Source organism: Myotis lucifugus, unplaced genomic scaffold, assembly GCF_000147115.1.
Source record: "Myotis lucifugus unplaced genomic scaffold, Myoluc2.0 scaffold_10, whole genome shotgun sequence".
NCBI classification, from domain to species: Eukaryota; Metazoa; Chordata; class Mammalia; order Chiroptera; family Vespertilionidae; genus Myotis; species Myotis lucifugus.
The window spans coordinates 6071943-6096456 of record NW_005871058.1 but is presented as its reverse complement, the minus strand read 5'-3'; the positions used below and the strand labels follow the sequence as shown (position 1 = coordinate 6096456).

The following is a 24514-nucleotide window of genomic DNA, read 5'->3' as shown; positions in this document are numbered from 1 at the left end:
GAAATTACACTTTTGCCTTCCTAGAAGGCCCTTTTTGGGGGAAGAAACATATTGGGTAATACATCCTAGGGCCCCATCTGATTTTTGTCAATGGGGCTTCATGTTAATGGTCACCATTACAGAGAGGGGTTGGTTAACTTCTGAACAACAGATTCCTTGTCTGTGAAACAAGGAGGCTTAACACAGGGTTATTATAAAAATGTGAATCGAGAAGGAGACTTGGCTTGGGGTGGTGAGCACACAATACAATATACAGATGATGTGTTATAGAATTGTACACCTGAAACCTATATAATTGTGTAAATTTCATCTCAACAAATTTAATAAAAATAAAATAAAAATAAAGAATGTGACTTGAGTGCTAACATATAGCAAAAAAGTGATCATACTAACCTCCAACTCTAGTTTAAGCATCGAGTCCTTTTTGGATATGTGTAGTGATAATTGATAAATATGAAATACGCAGTTCAGTAAGAGACATTCCAATAGCAATTTTATATCCTTAATCCCTTTACACAGACTTGTTGTTGACCTATCAACTATTCTTTACTATGATTCCATTAGTAGAAGAAAGAGCAAATTAAAGACAAATTAAGATTTAAAAGGGGTTGTTTATGAAGATGTATTAAGGAACACTAGTCATAGCAGAGTACAATCAGCCAGAGTTAACTAGTGGAGAACTTGTCAAAGCAAACAAACAAACAAATACGATTTTCCAAAGTCTAATGTTTTTGGGAAAATGCCATCAATCTGTTTCAAGATGTGAGTTGCTCTAATGTTAAGAGTAAAAGACCCATGCAGTGTGGGCGCTCTTCTCACCCTTAAGAGTGAGATAGCATTAAAGAAAAAAAACCCAAAAAACTCCTATAATCCCTGCTGCACCTCAGACCAGACCAACAAGAATGCAGTGTGAGAGTTAGCAACCGTATTGCTGCCACCGGTCTAGCCAAAGTAGGTTTTAGAAGAACTGAATTATACAATGAATTGATCTACCTAAACAAAGTTCTCAGGCCTCTCCTTCAGCACAGTGCTGCTTGCTGTCCAACTAAGTACCATCTGATCTACATCCCACGGCAAAGCCCTTCAAAGCTCCGCTGACTCTGGGATACTGCTGGACTTCCTGCGCAGAGACTCCAGGGAAAAGGCCGTCGGAGAAACAGGTCTCGATTCAGGAATATGCTCCATTCTGTATTTTTCGATGTATGGTGAAGCTACTTCCCACACCTGAGAAACAAGGATGAGACCGAAATGTTGACAACATTGTTTTCATATGCCATTAAATATCAACTTCGCCTGAAGACAAAACATTATCTGATGAAGACAGTTGTTGCAGCTGTTTGCTTGCTTTTATGATAAGGCATTTAACACACGATCAGTGTCAATTGGTCTCTGGTTGCATTCAAAGCTTTTAAAACACAAAGTCCAAAACTTCTCTGAAGTTACCATGAAGGCTTGTTCTAAAGCCAAACAAGCCAAAAAAACAAACAAAACCTAGAGAATTTCGTGTGGACAGAATTAAGGAAAGTTGCTCAGGGTCTGACTGTGTGTTTTCTCAAGCATGCCTCGAATGATAAAAAGCAGTGGATTTCCTCATTGCTCTATTTCCCTGCCTCGTGTGCTCTGTCTCTGAGACCCTCAAAGTGGCCACTGGACCAGCAGCACCAGCATCATTGGGGACAAGTTGGAATGTCAGCCCCACTGTGTCCAAATCTGCATTTTCACCCAATTTCCAGGAGATCCACAGGCACACTACAGTTTGAGAAGCACTGCCTCAGGCCCAGCAATCTGTTCTCTTTCAAGCATAACACCTTCTCAAATGAAGGCCCTGTTCTTGGTTTATAGCTACTTGTTGTTTTTTACCTGATTGCTGCTGACAGCCAAGGGGCCTTTCCCTCCACCGCCACCCCCCCTCCTTCTTCTTTTGTAACACCTTAGAAAATGTATGAAGATCAAAGGGAAAAATCCTTCCCCAAGAGCAGAGCAATGATTTCAGGGGAAATCAAGCAATTCTAAGCAACAGGATATTCACAAATTACTACAAAAGGTTTAAAGAACTTAAAAAATGAGTCAGCATGCTAGGCAACTGTCTTTATCAGATGAGTTTATAGTCAATGCAGCCAGAGGAAATCAGTAGTGAAGGGAACTGTATGTCACCAGGGTGATGGGTGGGACACACCAGAGCACCAGACAGACTCACAGCCCTTTGAAGCAAAAATCTGGGACTTTGTTTTCTCTCCAGATCTATGCAGGCATTGGACCAGGTGGTGGTGGTAATGGCATTATAAGAAGAGACAGTGCCCTATCTGGTTTGGCTCTAGCCGCTAGAGCTTCGTCCTGGGGATTGAAGGGTCCCAGGTTCAATTCTGGTCAAGGGCACATGCCCAGGTTTCGGGCTTGGTCCCCAGTGGAGGGTGCGCAGGAGGCAGCTGAATAATGATTCTCATCATTGATGTTTCTCTCTCTCTCTCTCTCTCTCTCTCTCTCTCTCTCCCCCCCCCCCTTCCTCTCTGAAATCAATAAAAAGATACTTTTAAAAAATGAGAAAGTACTTTTGAAAGAGTACATTCTTGATGAAGGGGATCCATGAACCTTTCATCTCATTTTCTCCCCGAGAATACTTGTTCCAAAGCTCCGTTTAAAATTTATTTCTGCTTCCAATCCTTAGACACTCAATGTTTGGGTGCCACATGGGACACCTAAGAGTTTATCCAATAGCTTCTTGGTGGCCTCGCAAATTGCGTAAGCACCCTTTTGTTCATTCCAGGGAATAGCCAGAAAATGAATGAATAAGACGACGTTTCTCCAGGGCCCACTCCACTTTACTTTCCCATAATGACCCCAAACCAAGAAAGAAGCCGAATAGTCAGCTTGCCTGTTGGTCGACAAGCAGTCTGTGCGCTGCCTCGATGTCTGGAGCCATGAAGCGATCTTTTATCCAGGGCCTGCAGAGAACGCAAACCAAGTCATCAGCCAGACATGAGCACTGCCAGGGCTCACGGTTCTGAGACCGTGTCACTTCCATGACGACAGACTTTACCTGACAACCGAGCGCACCAGGTCATAGACCTTCTCCAGGGGAGTGGTTGTCCTCAGGGGGCGTAGGAACTCGATGCCCTGGCAGGCTGCCAGCAGCTCGATGGCCAGCACTGAAACGAGAAAGGAGGAGGGGTGACTGGTGAAAGTCCGACCTCCTGTTTGAGGGCTATGAATGACAGAAGTGGATGGCCATCTCGGATGCATCTTTAATGGTGAGAAGGGGGAAAGAGTCCAGGTAAACTCTGTTTTCCCTTTCTCACCTCTTCTAATCGCGATGGGAAAATCTGTTCGCTATTTCCACCTTTGTGTAAGTTTCCTTTTGTTGTTAGTCTTGCTGATCCCTTTGGCCTGAAATACCTGGCACGCAGAACTTCATCAAAGGATTGAAGGAGCCGATGAAGAAGCAAATGAATCTTTGGTTGCCCTGGGACTGAGTCTACAGTTGTTTGTATGGAAACTAATACAATTATTAATCAATAATAATACAAGAATAAACTTCATGTTTTGTGTACTCCCAACTGTAAACCTACTTTGGCCCCACCCTAAGTAATGTCCCTTTTGAGCTTTTAAACTCAAAAGCTCCCAAGTCCACTACAACTGAAATTCTAGAAATTGGGACTTGGATGTCTTGCACTCTCATCTCCATGCATCTCAGATCGGTTTATTTTGTGCACACCCCTTCCCTTACGAAACTACCATTGTGCTTCTCCTCCCACTTTGCCGGCCCTAGTTGTTGTTCAGGTCCTCATCTTAAATACTTCTTTGGAGATGCCTTCTCTCAGGGCTTCAGACTCTAGTATTTGGTCAGAATTTTGTTAATTTTGTTAAGTACTACAAAGAGTTGCCAAATTGTTGTCCAATGTCCGCCTCGCTGGTTAGACCCTAATTTCCAAGCGGGCAGAGAGGAAGAATATCTCATTCACGGGTTAATCCAGCCAGAATCCTCCTCTTTCGGTGCCCCTTATGCGACGAGGAATCACTAGGCGCTTGCGAGTTTATATCCAGCACCACTGGGTTCCAAGATTTGTAGGTATTTGTTTAAGATCTGAATCAAAGCAAACTTAACTGACGGTAAACATGCTTGAAAATACCAATTCTTTTTCTGAACTGCACCTGATATAAATGTATAGAACTGCATCAGATGAGCTAGATCTATAATTTGGACCTCTAGGCCAACTTTATTGTCATGTAAATATCCGAGCACCATGTCTGTGCCAAACACACTTCTAGGTATTCTAGATCCATCTGGGGATGTGATTGAGGCCTGATTTGGACAAACCCACTGTACAGACACTGAGATAATTGGGAGAATTTATAAATTATACCTCAATACAGCTGTTACAAAAAAAAAAAAAGAATATTTAACTCTCTCATTTATCTTGATATTCTTTTATCAGTCAACTGCTTTGAATTGAATACAGTTGCAAAAACTTAGGAACTTAGAACATAAGTCCTAAAGGAAGGCAATTTCTCTTTAAAAAAAAAACAAAAACAAGCAGTAATTAAGAGGTCAGGGAGCAGAGGGCCTAACATCCTGTGAAGTACCTTTGCCAAAATGGTGGGATCTCAGGCTTGTCAAGCCTTTAGGGCCAACCGCCATGTACAGGAAACGCATAGGACAGAGAGCAAGTTAAATGTAACACCACAAGGAAGCTAAAAGGTGAGTCCAAAATCCCGGTCTCTATCAGAAAACTGACCTGTTTTTTTCAGCTGGTCAGTGGAATAAAGTGGAGGAGGGGGGCAGGGGGGCAAAGGGGGGGGGGCGGGAGATAGGACAGTTCTGGGTGAAAAGAAGCTTAAAACCTTGACCACCAAATTTAAAATGTGGCCATTGCATCCTGATTTGAACAAACCCACTATACAGACACTGAGATAATTGGGAGAATTTGAATGTGTACTCAATAGTGATATCAAGACAGGCTGTGATGATGGCATTCTGGTGGCATCAGAGTTTGTGAGAACAATAGCATCTCAAGCCCTACCTGAAATGCAACATTTGCATTTTAATGAGATCTAGTGAGTCATATGCTCGATAAAGTTTGAGAGACATCAATCTAGGTAATTTCTAGGATCTCCTCACCTCCCTAAGATATGTATCTCTGGCATACATCAAGCCTCCTCTGGTGACACAATCAAATTGTCCTCAGGTACCTGGAAGTGAGCACGTATCTCCCTGACATGCTAAATGCTTTCATTGTTTTCAACTTGGCCTTAAGAGTTAAAGTATGCAGGAAGAAAATTATATAATGGATTTCTTTGAAAATAGGTTGAGAAGAGAAAAAATAAAGCAAATGTGCTGTTGAATCAGTGAGGTGTGTATGAGGTTCATGGTACTAATCTCCCCACTTTGAATATGTTTTGAAAGTCTTGTGTTTGTTTTTTTAAAAAAGCCAGCAGGTGAACCAGTTTAGGCAGCAAGAGTGGTTCTGAATCTCCAGCATGAGAATCACCTGGAGGGCTGGCTGCCTCCGGATTCCTCTGCCCTGCTCCCTAGAGTTTCTCACCCTGCAGGGCTGGGAGGGGCTTTGAGGATCTGCCTTTCTAACAAGATCCAGGTCATGCTGATGCTGCCGGTGGGGACCCCACTTTGAGGACCACTGGTGAGTCATTCATTTATCAGTGAGGCCCAGGATCCCGGCGTGGCTGGGGTTACCTTGCTCCACATGCTCGATGACCCGGAGGGCCTTCCTCGCTGCCCATCCTCCCATGGAGACGTGGTCCTCCGTGGCAGCGCTGGTGGAGAGGGAGTCCACAGACGAGGGGTGGCACAGAGCCTTGCTCTCAGAAACTGCAAGAGGTCAGCGCTAGTTAATTATGTTCGAACAGGAAAAACTGTCCAGATGACACATGTTCCCAAAGTGCCCCATGGCATCCACTCCAGAAGCTCTTGGTGGTTATCCAAGCACCACATGGTCCAAAGTTACTTTGGGGAAGGAACCATGTTGTGCTTTCCCTAACATGAGAAAGACTCTAAAGCTATCATGAGTTCTAACACCGGATGGGAACCCAAATATCACAAAGCCAAGTTGAAAACAATGAAAGCATTTAGAATGTCAGGGAGATACGTGCTCACTTCCAGATACCTGAGGACAATTTGACTGGTTGTGTCACCAGAGGAGGCTTGATGTATGCCAGAGATACATATCTTAGGGAGGTGAGGCAATCCTAGAGATTACCTAGATTGATGTCTCTCAAACTTTATCGAGCATATGAATCACTAGATCTCATTAAAATGCAAATGTTGCATTTCAGGTAGGGCTTGAGATGCTATTGTTCTCACAAACTCCCAGGTGATGGCTCTGCTTTTGGTCCAAGGATGATACTTTAAGTAGCAAGGACCTAGGTTACAGAATTCCTTCTCTCCAGTAGGAGAGGTCAAATTCAGAGTCTTCCCCCTTCCCCCTTTCTATGACGCTGAGAGTGGCTCTGAGTGAAGTGTCACTGTTCTGCATGCTATAAGGAGCCTACCTGAGATAATCTAGCTATAAACGGGCTTGCCCAAGACTTTCAGGTCCCAGCACTGCAACCCAAGACCCCTAAACCAGCTACATGGATCAGCAGGCTGTGGTGAGGCTTGTTCAGAAACAAAACGTACAAGGGGCCAAAAAAAGAAAAAGGTTCATTATAATGAAAACAAGCTGAGCAACGTCATTAGGCAGCTTGGGAAGCTGAACATTCATACGGGGCTTCCAAAGGTCTATAATATTCTCTAGAAATCAACTACCTCTCCCCCCCACCACATTAATAGGAGAACCCGTTGCCCCTTGAAAGGATATTTTAATACGCAGGTAAAAGGATATTTTAATGAGCAAGTAGAAGATACCGGAGAGAGGAGAAAATGAATTCAATGGCCCTTTGTTGGTTATTTGTGTTGAGTTTTAGTGTGAGGCTTAGGTGATGAAGGGATTAGGAGGAATAGCAGCAATATTAGTTCTCAGGTTTTATCTGCAGTAATTCATTTAATCCTCAAAACAGCCCCACTAGGTAAATTTATCATGCCCATTTTACACAGGAGTAAACTGAGGGCAACAAGACTGAGACTTGTTCCTTGTCACACCGTAAATGGCAGAGCCAGGATTCGAACCCAGACTCCATGCTCCTAATGAACCACCATGCTATCCTGCCTCTTGGGCAGGTTTGCCAGATCGAAATACAGGATGTTCAGTTAAATCAAATTTCAGATTAAAAAAATATAAGTTTTAGTACAAGTATGTCCCAAAGAATTCAAATTTAACTGGATATCCTGCATTCCTATTTGTTAAATTTGGCAGCCACATTTTAGGATTAAGTATTGATTAAAATGAGAACCTCATTAATTGAAATGAGAGCACAGATTTGAGAACCAAAATGCCTGTGTTTGAATTCTCTGTTTCTTACGAGCTGTGCAAGTGCGGGTAAGACACTTACCTTCTCGGATTTTCAGGTATTCATCTGTAAAATGGAGGTGATAATAGTACCTGCCCCATGATATTGTTGTGACGATTAAGAGAGTGACTATAAGTGAAGCCCTTAGCACTTCCTTGTTGCATGTTGTAATCACATGTGTAGTGGTTGGTATACCTAATGAAATGTATCCAAAGTTTAATTATTTAGATCAGTTCACATTTCATCATCAACTATGAACATCTTTTTCTTTCGGATGGTCTTCAAATTGAGATTGGGGGGAAAGTTACAAAAATAAAGTTCATATGATGTCAAATTGTTTCCTGCAGAGAAGTTGTGGAAACCTCATTGTTTACAATCTCACTCGTGTATCATTATGTGTCAGTATAATATTGTTTAGGTTTTGTCTTATATGTTTTTCTTAAAAATATTAAAGAGACAACCTGCTGCGTTTGTATGAAGTGAGGTAGGATGCAGATGGAGGTGTTGAGAAAATTAGATCTCATTCAAAGATAACATTCGATATTTTCAGGTAAAATGGAGGGGCCCTTCAATGGACAGGCTTGGGCAAAGGTCAGTGTCCTTACCCAGGGCTGCGGCTGTGCAGTGGGCTATCATGAATCCAGAGTTCAGACCGCCTTCAGCCACTAGGAAGGCGGGCAGCTCGCTGAGGGAGGGGTTACAGAGCCTTTCAATTCTTCTTTCGCTAATCGCAGCAAGTTCATGGACACCGATGGCCAAATAGTCCAGGGCCTGAAAGAGCGTCTCAGTTCAGTTGGCCTGTATTGTAATATGCTTTCAGGGGCAGCAGCAATTCTAAAAATAGCTTACTTTGGCTGGGTATTCACCATGGAAGTTTCCTCCGGAAATGGTCTCTCCCCGGCTGGCAAAGACCATCTTTCAAAATAGGTTAAGGTTTGAACACCCTGAGGTGGCAGCCCTTGTAAAATGTGGCGAGAGAGTCCCCAAGCAGTTGTTGACATAAAGGGACACACACACACACACACACACACACACACACACACACACACACAATCTTGAAGAAGAATTGTGTGTACCCAAGTCAAGGCCAAAGAAACACAAGGCATAAAAATGCTGTTTTCTCTTGAGATTAGAGATTCTCAAGTATCATAACTATGCTAATCTGGTGGGTAGTAGTTGCTCTTGAAAAGTTTATAACCTGAAACTAAGAGCAGAGACCAGACACCAGTGTAAAAGCAAATTATGTTTCTTCAATGGGCCCTGTGAGCTTGTGCTCCATAGAAAACCTGCTGACTGGAAGACATTGCTGATGCCCAACCAGCAAATTGTCTGGAATAATCAATTTTGGGAAAACTTCCAAGCAAACTCTCTAACGCAGTGATCTGTGTCAGCATTCTCAGCAAAGGGCAGCCAAGAAGTCATTGTAAACTCACTTAGGTCTGAGGCAACTTTGGACTCACCGAATATTCATATTCTCAGGGATCTTTGCATTCCATCCTGCACTTTACTTAAACCAACAGACAAAGGCAGTAACAGACCCTTCTTCCAGGTTCCAATGAGCTAATTTCTACCTACTGGTCTAAAGAATATTCGCTACCTATTATATCAACCAGGGACTCATTCTGTGTGAGAAGGGTTCTGACTTCCAAAGAGCTGGAGATGCACGTGTTACATGATCTTCATCAAGTCTGGAGTTGCCCTTTTCCATGTATTATATATAACCTCACTCCTGTTCTTCTCCATGAACCCACCCCAACCACAGGCCTTTGGCCTTCTCTCCATTCTCTGAATCCTTATAGCGAGTGATCTCTGCACCAATTTAGAACATAAGCATGTTCTATTGTTCTTTAGCTCCAAATTTGTTAGTTGGCTATTCGATTATAGCAATTAGAAGTTAACTCCCATCATATCTAGTAACTAGGTAATAGGTGCTCTTTATCTGCAAAAGAAACCTTAGGAAAACATTATTTCAGGTAACACCAGTATTGCAGGAGAACTCCCAAAGAGTAGGCAATTGGAAATTCATCAGGGATTAAAACCCTTTCATTAAATAAAGGACTTTTGGCTGAAATTTTTGCTGAGGTAAGTGGTGGGGGGAGAATTTAGTACAGAATTATTTCCTCTCCCATTTCCAATAAATTAATGGTTTGTGGGTTTTTTTTTTTTTTTTTACTAAGATATCCTTTCAACCTACATTATGTAAGTGTCTAATGGATATGTCTGCTCTACAGGACAGATAGATGAGATACGACTACTTGGAGTTCAGGAAAACTACTCCCTTTGGGAGGTGGGATGGTGTACAGGTGGGTTAGTGAGTTGAGGATTATTTAGTGTGGGTTTGACTTAACTGTGAAACTATCCGAGAGGACGCAAAACCCACATCCTGAAGTAAGCTCCCCAGAGACACCTCACTCAGCTACTGTGGACCCGTGTGCTAGCCCAGGCTGCGAGCTGCTTTCAGGGATGCTGATCCAGCACTCTCTCCAGGGCTGAGATTTGAGGCTGACATGGGACAGGAGAAACAGATTTCTACAGGGTTTGGTGGTCTTTACAGGCAGTATTGTCTCTGTGGAGACTTTGCCAGTGTGACCCCTGAGTGATCGCATTCCATGGCAGAAACAAGATGGCTCTGAGATACCCACACCAGGAAAGGGAGTCGGGCCCCGTCTTTGAGAAATGGAAGTGTTCTTACTCTTCTTTGTACAAACACAGAAAACACCGATTTGAGTCAAATCCATGTCAGAAATAAAACCTCGGGATATGGAAAACCATGCCTCTTTGACCAACACTTTGGTAAATGTTAAAGGTTGCTTCTATCTAAAGCATCATGGCATTACTGGAACCAGGAAGGTGTACATTCATGCTACCTACCCCGGTCTCCACAATCACACCTGGCACATAGGTCTTCCCTTCTACCAACAACCCCAGCAGTGGGTTTTAGGGGAAATGTCTTCATAAAACCTCAGCCAATGCTGGAAATCCACCCCCCTTTCATCGTTAATGGGTCGATTTTGAAGCTTCGGCATGTTCCACTCTGAACCTGAGATTAGGTTCGGAGACCTACCTCTGCCACCTCCCAGCTCGGATCTGGACAAAGTCCCTTAACTTCTGAGCCTCAGGTACTCAGTTTATGAAATGAAGTGACAGGAGACAGGACAGAGCTGCTGCACATTGATCACTTCAGATCTTAAAGTTACCAGCTGAAATTCTATGACTATAGTTTAGTAAACGTCAAAAGATACAGGATTATCTGTTGCGCTGTTTAGTTCTGTGGTAATCAGTTTCTTCACAAACGCTATTGTGTCGTTCGCCACACCATGGACCTAAAATATAAGAGTAAATGAGTTACTACATGGAAGACTGTCTGTCACATAGAGTCTGATATCCCTGTTAGAATAGCAGGATGTTTGGAAGGGGGATGTATTCCTATAGCAGATCTAATTTAGCAATTCTTCCCCGTAGAGGTTTTTGATCTACTAGCTAGAATAGAACTTGCTGAGTACAAAGACGTGAGTCCTCTAGGGAGGACTCTTTATGACACTGTAGACTGGAATTTGACACAAGCTGAAATACAGGGGTGGGGCAAAAGTAAGTTTACAGTTGTGAGTACGAGAAACACGGAGTTTATTCTTGTGTTATTGAACAACCATAAACCTACGTTTGCCCCACCCTGTATTGTTTCATTCTTGAGAAGCATTCTTGAGTTAATCTCTCATTCAACTAATTACCATATGCAAATGAGTTGTAAAATCGATACAGGATACTTCATGCTAACCCAAGTCATCTGCATTTTTTATTTAAAGTTAAGCCTCACAGATTTATTTACCATGATTTAGGTCTGCCTATTAAATGCAGCTAAGGTATACCATGGATGGGCACTTGAATTTTTATTGAACATCTCTGGCTGGCTGGTCCTAGTTCTATCTAACAGCGAGAGCAAGTAAAACTTCACTAACTGGTTAAAATAATGTTGTTACTAAGAAACTGAAAAAGTGAGGGCACTAAACCAACACAGCAAGATGTCTGTTGGACTTCTCTTCAAGGTTGAGCAAAGCAATTCAAAAGCTTATCACATGGAATAGAAACGACAATAATGGGACAAATGGAAGTATGATCTACAAAATTTTTAATAGAAGCTGTAAAAAAATTTGGATTCTAATTGACCATTAAATGATTTTCTAACACCTCCCTCTTTTTCTGCTTCCCACCTGCATTGAGAGAGAGAAAGGACACTTTTGTTTGTTGACTTACCTGTGGACAGCAGCGCAAGGTGTACGCGTCCTGCACGCGGTCACAGAACCTGTGACTCTCTGTGGAAAGGTGAAGGGGACAGCAGGGAACATGTTATCAATTTTTCCCCACAAAACACAAAACCAAATAAACTCACTCACACAAACATGCCCAGACCTGCTATTTCTGATGGGTGGTGATCCGAGTCCAACAGTGACCGAAACCGAAAAGCAACTTCAATTTGCCCAGGATGAGGGCGAACAGCATGAATGTCTAGAATTGGTGAAGGAGAAAAAGCCTGAGCAACTCTATATTAGAACGAACTATCATGGATGCTCAGAACCATCCACGGTGCTGACACAGCCCTCAAAAGGCCCAGGGGTCCTAACCACCACCGAGCAGTAGAAACTTATCTCCAAAAGCAAGATATTCCTTATTGTCTTTATTCTTTGAAATCTCCAAGTGCAAATTATGTGTTGAGAATTCAACTACTGGGAATTCACTCAAGACACTGGGCTACCCTAAAAAGATTTAGGCTCATAATGGAAGGGAGCTCTATAGTGGTCTAATTTAACTAAGTGATTTTGAGACAGTTTTTTCATCCTACTCTCTATACTAATAAAAGGGTAATATGCTAATTAGACCGGGAGACCTTCCAGACGTCCTTCTGGACAAAGCCATGGTGGCGGGGTCGAGGCAGAGTCGGGTAGGGGTGATCAGGCCAGGAGGGGAGGGCAGTGGGGGGTGATCAAGCTGTAAATGGGGGGCCAGTTGGGGGCGAGCAGGCCGGCAGGGTGGGGGCAGTTGAGGGCAATCAGGCCGGCAGGGGGGGCAGTTGGGGGCAAGCAGGCTGGCGGGGGGCAGTTGGGGGCGATCAGGCTGGCAAGAGGGGGCAGTTGGGGGCGAGAAGGCCAGTGCAGGGGCAGTTGGGGGTGAGAAGGCTGACAGACAGAGTGGTTAGGGGCGATCAGGCAGGCAATCAGGTGAGCGGTTAGGAGCCAGCAGTCCTGGATTGCGAGAGGGATTTCTGACTGCCAGCAGTCAGACATCCTCCGAGGGGTCCCAGATTGGAGAGGGTACAGGCCAGGCTGATGGACACCCCCCTCCCTGCCCCCGTGCACAAATTTGCACCGGGCCACTAGTATATAATAATAGAGAGTCTTTCAAACCCACTACTTTCTTTTTTTTTTCTTAAATGTATTTCTTTATTGATTTCAGAGAGGAAGGGAGAATGAGAGAGATAGAAACATCAATGAGAGAGAATCATTGATTGGCCGCTTCCTGCATGCCCCCCACTGGGGATCGAGCCCGCAACCGGGGCATGTACCCTTGGCTGGAATCGAACCTGGGACCCTTCAGTCCACAGGACAACGCTCTATCCACTGAGCCAAACCTAGCTGCTAGGGCATCAAACCCACTACTTTCTAAGTAAGCTACCACTTCTGTCGCTCCCCCTCCCTCAATTTTCTAAAGGGGACCAAACTGAATCCTACTGTAGTTCTAAAACTCTGCAAACAGTTTCCTAAAACAGCACTTAGTTTGATGAGAGTCAGACCTAGGTGATCTGGGGCAGGTTACTTAACTATCAGGATCAGCATCTATTTATAAACCATGGTCATTTCAAGTGTGGCAGAATTTAGAAGAAACTGTAGCAGTATTGGGCACACCATAGACTCTTGAGTTTTCTCTTTCTTTCCTACCACTCACCCCCACCACTCACATGTCTAAAGACCTCAACCAGCCCACCCCACCCCACCCCACCAGCTCTGGTTGAATGAATAACAACCAAACAGAGGGACCATGCTGACCGGTATCGAAGGCTTTGGTGGTGCCCTTCAGCACCTCCAGGGTCAAGGCCGCCACTATGTCAGCCTGCCGCGCAATAGCACTGGCTCTCTCCACAGCTTCACAGCCCAGGGAGGTGATCATCTGCGTCCCGTTGATGAGCGCCAGACCCTTTGGGGCAGAGGAGAGAGGTTGCCTACTGTATTTCTGTAACAAGCCTATGTACAAGTTGATTTGGTCTTTTGCTCTCCTGAGAGGAAAGTTAGCCAGTCAGTTAAACGATGTTTATTCATGTTTTCTGAAGTGCAGGTCAGTAATGATTATTTAAGCACTTGAGGACTAAATGCCATCCTACATGAAATTACTACTATAAATCTGGCAAATAGAATAGCTGTTAAGCATCCCCATTCTCAAGGCAGCAGAGCAGCTCCAGTGTGGAAGGCATATAAAATCTTAATTATGCTACATTTCTTCTTTAATTTATCATCATTGTAGACAAGATACACCAAAACATTTCTAGTCCAATACTCTTGGCTTAGAGAATCCTAATAGATGCTGGATTAAAGTGTCTCTTAAGGATCCCTAGGGATCCAAATTTAAAGTTTAAGTTCTTAGGTAAGAGAACCCTTAAGCATTTATGGCATGAAGAATTTTTTTAAATATTGATGGAGGAGCTGTTTCTTCAGTGATCAACTTTCAACAAACATGTGAGCCATTTTTGTTTTAAAAAATCACTGAGACTGGCATTAAGACTGAAAGTAGTGTATAAATAAAGACTTGTTGACATGGACAAATTTCCCTTGAACATCCTTACCTCTTTTGGCTTCAAAACTATTGGTTTCAATCCATGGGCTTCCAGGACCTAAAGAATGATTTAAGAAATTAAAATGGGTAAAAATTACTAATTTAATGAGGAACCCAATAAAAGATCTTTCAGCCCAAAGGTCTGTCTTATAAAAGACTAGAGGCCCAGTGCATGGATTCGTGCACTGGTGGGGTCCCTTGGCCTGGCCTGGCCTGCACCCTCTTGCAATCCGGGACCCCTGGAGGTGGGTGGGTGTCGGGTAGCAGGTTTCAGCCTGATCCCCACAGGCCCGATCCAGACAGGAGGGAGCCCGATCCCCACAGGCCCGATCCAGACAGGAGGGAGCCCAATCCTGTGTGTTGAGCATCTGTCCTCTGGTGGTCAGTGCAAGTCATAGTGACCGGTCATTCAGTTGTTCAGTCATTTGGTCACTTAGGCTGTTATATATATAGATTAGACCTACATGGATTAGCTCTGTTTATCATCTCTGGTCTATTCTCTAGTTCTGTTCTTTAGTCTGAAAGCAGACTTTGCTTTCAAATGATTTTCATACTTAAATCAGGGGCTCTAGCATCTAGGTCCTTTGTGTTAAGTGTCCATGTTAGTGACTCACCTTTCTCCTGTGGCTTCCTGAGGACATATGCACACCTGTGCTGTGCTAAGGCTGGGCTTCTGACTGTCTGTCCATAATCCCTACCTCCGAAGCTTAACCCAGAAAGTCCTCCTACGTATCTAAACACTGGCAGATACATTGGTTGTCAGAGCAGGGCTTCTCACTTGTTTGGCAAGTGTGTGGGCACCAATGAAGGGGGTATGGTTGGCCTAATAGATAGGAACAGAATCCTGAGGGGAAATGGGCCAAATGATCTTACTCTGAAATAAAAGAAGTAAAAACAGTCAATAAGTTAAGGTCCCTCTAGGGAAGAAGGAAGAGAGAGCCTGCACCATTGGCTATGTCAATTTCTCAGGTTATTAGACCATCTATTGTTCTGAGTGTTGGACTGGGCCTGGTGTGGGAAAAATGGAGACCGACAAGCTCAAGGGCAATTACAGTAATAGAATGTTAAGTGCTACAGGAGATAGGAAGTGGGTACGGTCAGTGAGACTTAATCAGGTAAGATGCTAGGAGAGCACAGAGGAGGAACAAAGGAGACTTGGGGGGATTAGGGAAAAGACCTGGAAGAGCAGAGAGGGAAGTTTCCCAGAGGACTTGGCAGAGTGTGGAAGAGAGGCATGGACCTGTGCTGGTCCCTCTTCCTGGGACACAGCACATTCCAGCTGCAAGGAGCCTCCAGCTTCTGTGATGGAGAACCCTGGCGGGGAGGGAGGAGGAGGAGAACATGACAAACACGGCTCCTGTCGCCACTTTAAGTTCAGACTTTCTCCTAAGGACAGTGGGGAGCACTGTCGTTTTTAGCCAGGACATGCTCAGATTTGCTGTGTGAAGGTGGCCCGGGGAACATTGTACACAGAGAAACGATCAGGAAGAGTCTGCATGGAAGGAAGGTGATCTGGAACCTGTATCCCCATAAGGATTATCTGTTTCCTTAACTTCTCCCTCCTCCTTGGTCCTCGACCCTTTGCTTACTGTTAGGGGACCTCCTAACAGTAGATCCAAGATGGCACTTTAAATAATTCTTTGTGCTGCTCTGATGGAATATGGGGATGAATGAAGAAAAAAAAAAGCTTTATCAAACGCAAGCCTTTCTAATTAGCCACGAGGTGGGAGCTTTCAGGGAAATGGGAACTTTCAGGGAAATGGAACCTTCTTTCCCGAGGCCATAGAGCAGTGGTTCTCAACCTGTGGGTCACGACCCCTTTGGCAGTCGAACGACCCTTTCACAGGGGTCGCCTAAGACCATCCTGCATATCAGATATTTACATTACGATTCATAACAGTAGCAACATTACAGTTATGAAGTAGCAACGAAAATAATTTTATGGTTGGGTCACAACATGAGGAACTGTATTTAAAGGGCCAGAAGGTTGAGAACCACTGCCACAGAGTGCTATGATCCACAGCTTAGTCCCTGTGAGACTGGCAACTAAATAAACCTGTGATGACGTGTGACCTTCAACTAGGCACCTGAAGTGTTTTAGGTGCTGAAGAAATTCCTGGGATCAACACTGGCAGCTGTACCTTTTCACCAACGTGATCACCAAGTCCAGAGGCTGACAGCTGGATATGCAAGCTAAGAGCCTTGTCTAGTTTGACTTCTAAGCTACAGTTTTTTCATCTATAAAATAGGGATAACAGCGGCCCCCTCACTCAGATACTGTCAAGATTAAGTGTTATAAAGCATGCTGGACACCCGGTGTCCAGCCCAGGGAAAATCCTTCCGATGAACGTTGTTGTTAAAGTCTTACGTATTTAGCGTCAGCCCAGCCACTCTTTGGAGACCACATCTTCCCTTCTCCAGTTAGCCCAAGAGCAAGATGAGAGAGTGGAGCAAGGTCTCCACTGGCACCAACGGTTCCTTTCTCTGGGACATAGGGCAGGCAGGAGGCTGGGAGGGAGTAGACAGCAGTTATTCCAGGAGAACTTCGTTCTGGTCAAGCTCACTTTGCCAGCGAGACCCACCTCCCCCAGTAGGATCTAGTCCAAATGCCTGGAGAAAGACAATTACTCAAGGACAACAGAAATCATTATAGGTTTTAGCCAAGACAGTCAGATTTGCTGTGTGAATGTGGGTGAGGAACACTGTACATAGAGAAACAATCAAGATCAGGCTGCGTGGGGGAAAGGTGATATGGAACCCCTATCCTCATGAGGATTACCTTCTTCCTCTGTGGTCCTCTGCTCCTTCACTTATTGTTACTGTGCATGTTCTAATCTGACCTAGAAATTTCTAGAATTCTAGCAATGTATCTTAAAGACATGATCAGGTACTAGCTGGTTCATTATAGCCTTGTTCCTAAGAACACAAAGTTAGAAATGATTTAAATTTGGAATTAAGAGATTTTCTTCTGACCAACAGTTGGGTGTGGCCATTCAAACCTATTGGAGAATGTTTGGAAACATGTAAATATTGACTTTAGAAAAGTGATATAAAATGTTCCAGAAGGAGAAAGTTCACCAAAGTGTTGACGGAGTTTTCTGGGAGATAAAGTCATAGGCAACATAATCTCTACTTGTACCAGATTTCTAGTCTGCCATTTCACCACCACTTATAAAAGGACATGTACTATTCTGTAGGAAGTCTCCAATAGGTTTCTAAGTAAACTCGGACACCGAATAGCAGTGTTTTTGCTAGTTGCTAAATACTGTCAATAGGATTACGCAGTGCCACCCACAGGCCAGCTTCCAGACCAGAGTTCACCCTGGGAGATTCTCAGAACTCTAGGGCCCCAGAAGTGCCATCAGATCTACCTTATGGGACATGCCCAACCTCAATGGAGGGTAATGGAGGGTCAGTCAGGGATCCATTGCATTACCATTAAATGCTTCGATAACTTGTTTGAGAGTCTCCAGGGAAATGCCACTGTATCCTTTGGCTAAGACATTGATCCTTAAAGCCAAGAGCATCCGACATCTCTCAGGGATTAGTGGTTTCCCAACACCTACAAAACAATTGAAAAACAAAACCTCTTCCACCTCCTGACTGCCTCCATCTCTCAAGTTTTTCTTCACTTCTTAACTCAGAGTTGGACTGCTCTCCCTCCTCACTTTCTTGCTTCTTAAAGCCTCATCTTCCAGACAAAGGTGCAACCCCACTTTTGCCTTCTCAGTTTCCCTTCTTGGAACACTTCAGCAAGCCCCCACTCCCCACCCAACATCCTTAGAATAGTGTCCAGACTCCTCAGCACAAGTTGCCTCGAAATCTCACCTCATCCTGGTCAACTCATTCCCTGACTTTCAGCCCTAATTTTGTGTCCTGAGTGCACCACTCTCAGCATCACTGCTCCTGTCCCAATCCTGTCCCTCTACTTGGCCGATTCCTTTTTCTGAGATTCAGCTGGAAGGTGGTCTTGTCTGCTGCTTTCTGCTTCCCTCCTCCCCCCCCCCCCCCGAAGCACCCAGTCCCTGGAATATATTGGCTGTTACAGGTTGCATCACACTGTACTTTATTTAGCTAACCAAATAAGATCTAGGAGGCGTCCAATGTTTCGAATGATTTACCTGAAGAATGTGAACGTACGAGGTTGAGCTGGAGCTCCCTGAAAGAGAAAGGAAAAAAATCCTCTTATTGTTACTGTGCACGTTCTAATCTGACCTAGAAATTTCTAGAATTCTAGCAATGTATCTTAAAGACGTGACCAGGCGCTAGTTGGTTCATTATAGCCATGTTTCTAAGAACAAAAAGTTAGAAATGATCTAAATATGGAATTAGGAGATGTTCCTATGATCAAAATTTGTGTGTGGCCATTCAAACCTATTAGAGAATGTTTGGAAACATGTAAATATTGACTTTAGAAAAGTGATATCAAATGTTCCAGAAGGAGAAGGTTCATCAAAGTGTTCACAGGGTTTTCTGGGAGGTAAACTCATAGTCATGAAAATGGTCCCTCATCTGGGGAAGTGAGGGGAGGGACAGTTACATCTTTGGAGGGACACTGAGGTGGCATGAGGCAGTGGAAGAAACCAGCAAGCCTATAAGTTCAATACCAAGACATGTGTAAATTAACCCGAGCCTTATCCTCCTCATCTGTAAATTGGGTCAAATGATATCTCCCTTGTTGAAAGGAATCTGAAAAATGGGGGTAGGTGGCATGTGGATGTGTGTGAGCAGGAGCCAAACTTACTCTAGCTTATTGATAGGAATTACAGTTCTGGCAAATTTCCCAAAACCTGTAGTAATGCCGTACACAACTGGAATAAAAGACAGACACCATCCAATTAGATGCAGGACATATTTTTTTAAGTCTATAAAAATAATTGTATAACACAAAGGGGGAAAGATACCCGTTTTTTCTTTTATGATGCTGTCTATGACTTCCCTGGATTTTTGCACCTTCTTTTCCGCAGTTGGGGTGAGCTAGGAAAACATTGGTCAGAGAGGAGCACATGGAAGATGTCCACATGTGGCAAAAAGGGTCAGAGGATGTCCGTCCCTCCCCCTTACCTTTATTTTGTAGCGTCCCTTGCCCAAGTTGACCAGGTCCTCCGTGGTCAGGCTGTCCCCATCTAATTCGATGTACTGCACAAAGGAAGGGGTCTCCGTGAGTCTGAACAGCTTAGCTGCTCGAACAAGAGATAGGGAAGCCTCAAGCAGAACCAAACTTGGCCACTTCAGAGATTTTATCACTGCTATTAATGTGCTAAGATAAAAGACACCTTACTTAAGAGGAAGCTGAGTAAGGACTGTTTTTCTAGTGCTTTTTCCTACAACATGGAGCTGGACAAAGTCCTGTCCTAATTGGTAGTGTTTGCTCATAAATCTTGCTGGCCCTCCTCCTCCTTAAATGAGGGGGACTTCATTTTCTTAACAAAAAGAGTGGTTTGCCGCTTACCTTTTCAGGCTCTCGGTACTTGCTGTATCTGAATCCAGGTAAAAGGGAAATTACTGGGAAGTTGGCAAAGCCCCAGTCCCGTCCCTGGCGGGAGCCCCCCCCCCCGCCCCCCCCCCCCAATCTGCAGGAAAGGATACAGGTAAACTCCCTCTGGTTGCGATGGAATGAAGTCAGGAGACATGGCATCCCCTTCTATAACTGAAACGAGAAGACAAGAAGGACCCCTTACAGACCACAGCGGAGAGCCCCTTTGGCCTTGCTGGTAAAGCAAGGAAGTGCCGGCCCTTCAATTGCCTTTGAATTCTATCAAAATGGCTGCTTTAAAGTGACTTCAGATACTTTCAAGTGCTCTTTACAATGAAGGAGAGCAAAGGGCAGAGATGCAGGTGCCGGGCGTGGACCCTGGTTTAAATGAAAGTTCAAGATCTAACCCCCCCCCCCCACCTCTGTCCCATCCCAGCTTTATTTTGTTTGAAATCTGAACTCCTCTATGCCACAGGCCTCTCATCTGGTGAAGGTCTTTTGAAGGGCTTCACCTTTAAGTTTATAAAAATAGTTACATACACCACCCGGTGGCTTATTGGTTGAGCATATGAATAAGGAGGCCACAGTTCAATTCCCTGTCAGGGCATATGCCCGGGGTTTGGGGCTCCATGGGGTGGGGTGGAGGTGGGGGGAGAGAGGGAGGTGCAGGAGGCAGCCGATCAATGATTCTCTCTCATCATTAATGTTTCTCTTTCTCCCTCTCCCTTCTTCTCTGAAATCAATAAAGGGGATATATATATATATATATATATATATATATATATATATATATAATTTTTAAAAAATATATTTTATTGATTTTTTTACAGAGAGGAAGGGAGAGGGAGAGAGAGTTAGAAACATCGATGAGAGAGAAACATTGATAAGCTGCCTCCTGCACACCTCCTACTGGGTATGTGCCCGCAACCAAGGTACATGCCCTTGACCGGAATCGAACCTGGGACCCTTGAGTCCACAGGCTGACGCTCTATCCATTGAGCCAAACCGGTTAGGGCATATAATTTTTTTTTTTAAGTTATATAGGACAAAGTAATTCAATTACTTCGAAGGGATTCAGACCTGCAGTCCCGAGTTCACATCTGCTCTTGGCTTCTTACTAGCAGCCTGACTGACTCTGGGTAAGTGGCGTCCTCTGGGAGCCTGTTGCCTTGTTGTAAAAGGTGGATAGACCTGCCCCCACCCCCTCCTTCTCAGTAGGGTGGGTGAGGATCAAAGGCCCCCAGAGGCCTAGCAGCACCTGCACAGCCAGCAGGTGGGGATGGCAGCCCAACCTTCCGGGATGTGTGCTGCATCCATTCGCGCCTCTCCCCTCCGGCCACTCACCCACTTCCACGAACTCATTGTCCTCCAGGGCCACCTCCAGCGGGTCCTCATTGTCCAGCAGGCCCAGGCCCTTGCAGCGGCGCACCAGAAAGTGCACGTCGTCCACCGAGGCGAAGCCACCGTTGTCCGGCTTGTTCTTGATGTACCTGCGCACGGCCTCGCGACCCAGCCAGCCCACCGTGAGCTGCGCGTCCTTGCAGGGCACGGCCAGCCATTCTCCGCGCACGTGCACCGTGTACCTGGGCATGGCTCTGCCGCTCCTGCAGCCCCTGAGGCTATAGCAACCAGGCCGTCCTGCTCCGCTGCAGGTGACAGTCACCAGGAGCGGACAGTTTTATCAGCAGCGGCTACCGAGGTGTGGTGGGTGGGGAGGGCGAGGATGGACTTTCAAAATATGCCACCTCCCTTGCCTTTACCAATTCACGCGTTGGACAAATATTTATCAAGGGCTCCAGGGTCCCTTTGGGTTTTTGCAGTTGAGCTAGAGGCCGGAGAGGGGGATGCAGGCAGGCCAGCCGCCTGCAGACCAGCGATGCAGCCCTACGGCAGTAAGGCCTGGGGGTCTTAGCGCCCTTTTCTTCAGGCTCCCCGGTTTCTCCCTCCAGGGTTCCTGTCTGCATTCCCTTCCATTAAGAGCAACTTATAAACACCATGTTCCTGTCTTTATTTGGGATTACTCAACTGTGAAATAACCTGCCGGCCAAGTGTGACACCAGGAAGTGTGGCAATCCTCACTCATGTGTTTATTCCACAAACAGGTGTTGAGCAAGGACTCTGTCACTGCGAAGGTTCTCCCAAGCTGCTCCTCCACAGAGGGAGACTGCAAAGGCCAGAGATCATTTTCACAACTTTTCAAAGGTCACCGTCTGGACCAAGAGCCAGGGCTTGAAGGTTAACAGCTCAGCCAGCCCTGGGTGGAACTCCTGCTCCGTGGCTGGTAAGTTCCTAATTAGCCTGCTTCCTCCTCAGAAGGGAAAGGGAGTAAATGCCTCCCCGCAGTATTTGCCATATCGGCCTGGGATCCAACCCTGGGCCTGCCTTTTACGAACTGTGACCTCCGGCAAGTCGTTTGACCCCCCTGGGCCTCAGTTTCTTCATCTATAAAATGGAGATATTGATAGTGTCAATTGCAAAGGCCTGTGTGGTGAGAGGACTGAGTGAGTTCATGCATGGAAAGCCCTTAGAGCTGCACCTGGTCCACCGAAAATGCTACCGACGTGTTTGTGATTATTATTTGGACTGCAGTACTCTATAAACCTATTTTGTTTTATAGATGTTCTTTCATCTTTGTACATGAATATCCCTAATCCAGTTAAGCGTCTTCAACACAGATAACTGCTCCCTGCACCCAATTCATTGCCACTAGTATTAAGTGCGAAGAGCATGGAAAAGATCAAAGAAATGTGGGCTAGTTTAGTAGTGGGCACTAGTTGAGCAGCATTTTGGTGGTAAGCCAGTTTCTAGAGATTTGATTAACACAATAGAAAAAAAAATCCTAAAAGGTCTGTTCCTATTAGAACAGATTTCTGCTGGGACTAGAGATACAGTTGCTCACAGAAATCAGCCATACCAGCATGCCCTCCACCTCCTACCTGCTTCTTCACTTACTTTCCTAGGAAGCCAGTCCCCTAGTTGCCCACCTGGACCACTTTCTTCAACACTTTGAAATGTCTTTATAACATTAAACCTGTGCCTACACTCTGAGTAAAACCCGACCCCTGTGTTCACCCAGGGAGAGGCTCTGCTACAGAAAGTCCTGTGATGGTGCAGATGGTGGCACTGCCCTCCTACTTACTCACCCACTTTCCAAAACAGTCACTGCCTCGAGGACCTTTTCAATATCCACCTCACCTCATTCTCAGAGGACCTTACCTCCTACCTCTCAGAAAACAGAGGCCCTTTGACATGAAGTAGCTTAACTTTCTGCTCCCTTCCATTCACTCATCCAATAAATATTTCTTGGAACACCTGTTATGTCCCAAGTACTGTGCTAGATGCTGGGGATGAATAAATACAATGCATTCTCTGCCTTTATGGTGCTTACTCTCTGGGGATGGATGCAGACATGTAAGGAAGACTGGTTAAGTCCAAATATTCCCTGTCTTGTGAGAAAACCCAAACTGAGCCCAGCTTTTGAGTAATCCCAGGCCAGACACGGGACATGTGAGAGAAGAAGGTTCCAGATGATAGCAGCTACCAGCAAATTGCATCACACCCAGAGATCTGAGGCTCAGGCCCTAGACACAGTAGAGCAAAGATAAGCTATTTCCACTGGTTATGTCTAAATTCATGACCCAAACACCCATAAATCTATACCCTTACTTTATTCCTTAAAACTCATTTATGCTTTCTTTTCTCCAGAAAGCATTCCCTAAACCCCTTTCTTTGGGTTGCTTTAGCGTGCCTCGTCTTTAGCATTTTATAGAAATTACTTACCTTTGTTCATCCGGAAATTATGTGTATACACAGCCTGGCACAAAGACACTGAACAGATGCTTATTAGCTGAAGTGAATATAGACTCCACTGAGCTGGCCCCAGGTAAATGTTTGGACGTTTGTCTTTAGCGCCCTCTACCTTCCTCATAGCACCCTTCCACACCACCCTTCAAGGATCCCTTGTCACAATTCACTTTTAGTATCACTCATCAGTGATATTGAAAAGTGACATTAGCTTAGACTATGTGGTGAGCTTAGAGGGCCAGTGATGCCTTCAAAAGGATCATGTGGATTCGTGGATTTACCAAAGTCTAATCACTTAGAACATGATTATAGACCAGGGGTCTGAGCTGAATTCTCTGCCCTATTCCTGGCATGAAGTTTTGAGAAACAGAATCACACTGCAGTGTACATCCATGTCCAAGGAGAGTGAAATCAGCAGAGTCAGGATTACAGACATGGACAGGAAGTTCTCTCTCTGATATCTGCCCCACCTTCGGGGTATTTGCTATCTGTTTTGAGACTTGTATCACTCCATCAGCACTTTTGGGGGGTATTTAACAATAATATACCCCACCCACATTTATACTCAGAAACACCATTCCTCTTTGCTGGAGTTTATTTGGCCAGGAGTAGACCCAACCTGGGTCAGTCTCACTTCTGGAAATTTGGAATCAAGACAGTTTCTCCACATGGTAAGTTAAGATTTACAACAGTAAAGCTGGGGCAGCCAGACTATACAATGTGGACTAGAGAAACAGAAATGAGGCCAGAGTATTGATGGCTCTGCAGTCCTGGGTGCCAGACTCCTTCTGTCTGTCCACAGGTTCTGATAACCTCCCTCTACCTGTACCCTTAAAATAATCATCCTATTCCCTTTCTGACTTCATTTCGGTTGCAGTCAGTTACAATCAAAGAATCCTAATGAATTGATTCCCAAACTGTGTGCTGAGGCACCCTGGGGCACTACATGGCATCCACAGGCATACTTTGTTATTCTCTTACTCGGATCAAGTTGTTGTACTGTTTTTAATATTT

At 44.8% G+C, this 24514-nt stretch overlaps 1 protein-coding gene across 1 annotated transcript; it reads right to left on the bottom strand.

Annotated features, from left to right (window-relative positions):
* Positions 1–466: 466 nt before the first annotated feature.
* HAL (histidine ammonia-lyase) lies at positions 467–21812 on the bottom strand. Its single transcript, XM_006084121.3, has 20 exons — positions 21041–21812; positions 19810–19870; positions 19673–19700; positions 19285–19359; positions 19125–19197; positions 18965–19031; positions 18342–18379; positions 17657–17782; positions 16589–16728; positions 14231–14278; positions 13440–13587; positions 11809–11904; positions 11653–11711; positions 10644–10724; positions 8251–8316; positions 8007–8172; positions 5690–5824; positions 3038–3146; positions 2873–2942; positions 467–1224 (listed from the first exon to the last, which is right to left on the bottom strand). Exons 1-20 carry the CDS (start codon positions 21285–21287, stop codon positions 1084–1086), a joined length of 1974 nt encoding a protein of 657 aa, XP_006084183.1. The 5' UTR covers positions 21288–21812; the 3' UTR covers positions 467–1083.
* Positions 21813–24514: the final 2702 nt, after the last annotated feature.

Coding starts and splice junctions, on each gene's coding strand:
- HAL (XM_006084121.3), bottom strand. CDS start 21,287: ATGCCCAGGTACACGGTGCACGTGCGCGGAGAATGGCTGGCCGTGCCC. Junction 8,317..10,643: donor ACAGCGCAACAGATAATCCT/GTATCTTTTGAC, acceptor CTATTTTGAAAG/ATGGTCTTTGCCAGCCGGGG. Junction 5,825..8,006: donor CTGCACAGCCGCAGCCCTGG/GTAAGGACACTG, acceptor GACCTCTTGCAG/TTTCTGAGAGCAAGGCTCTG.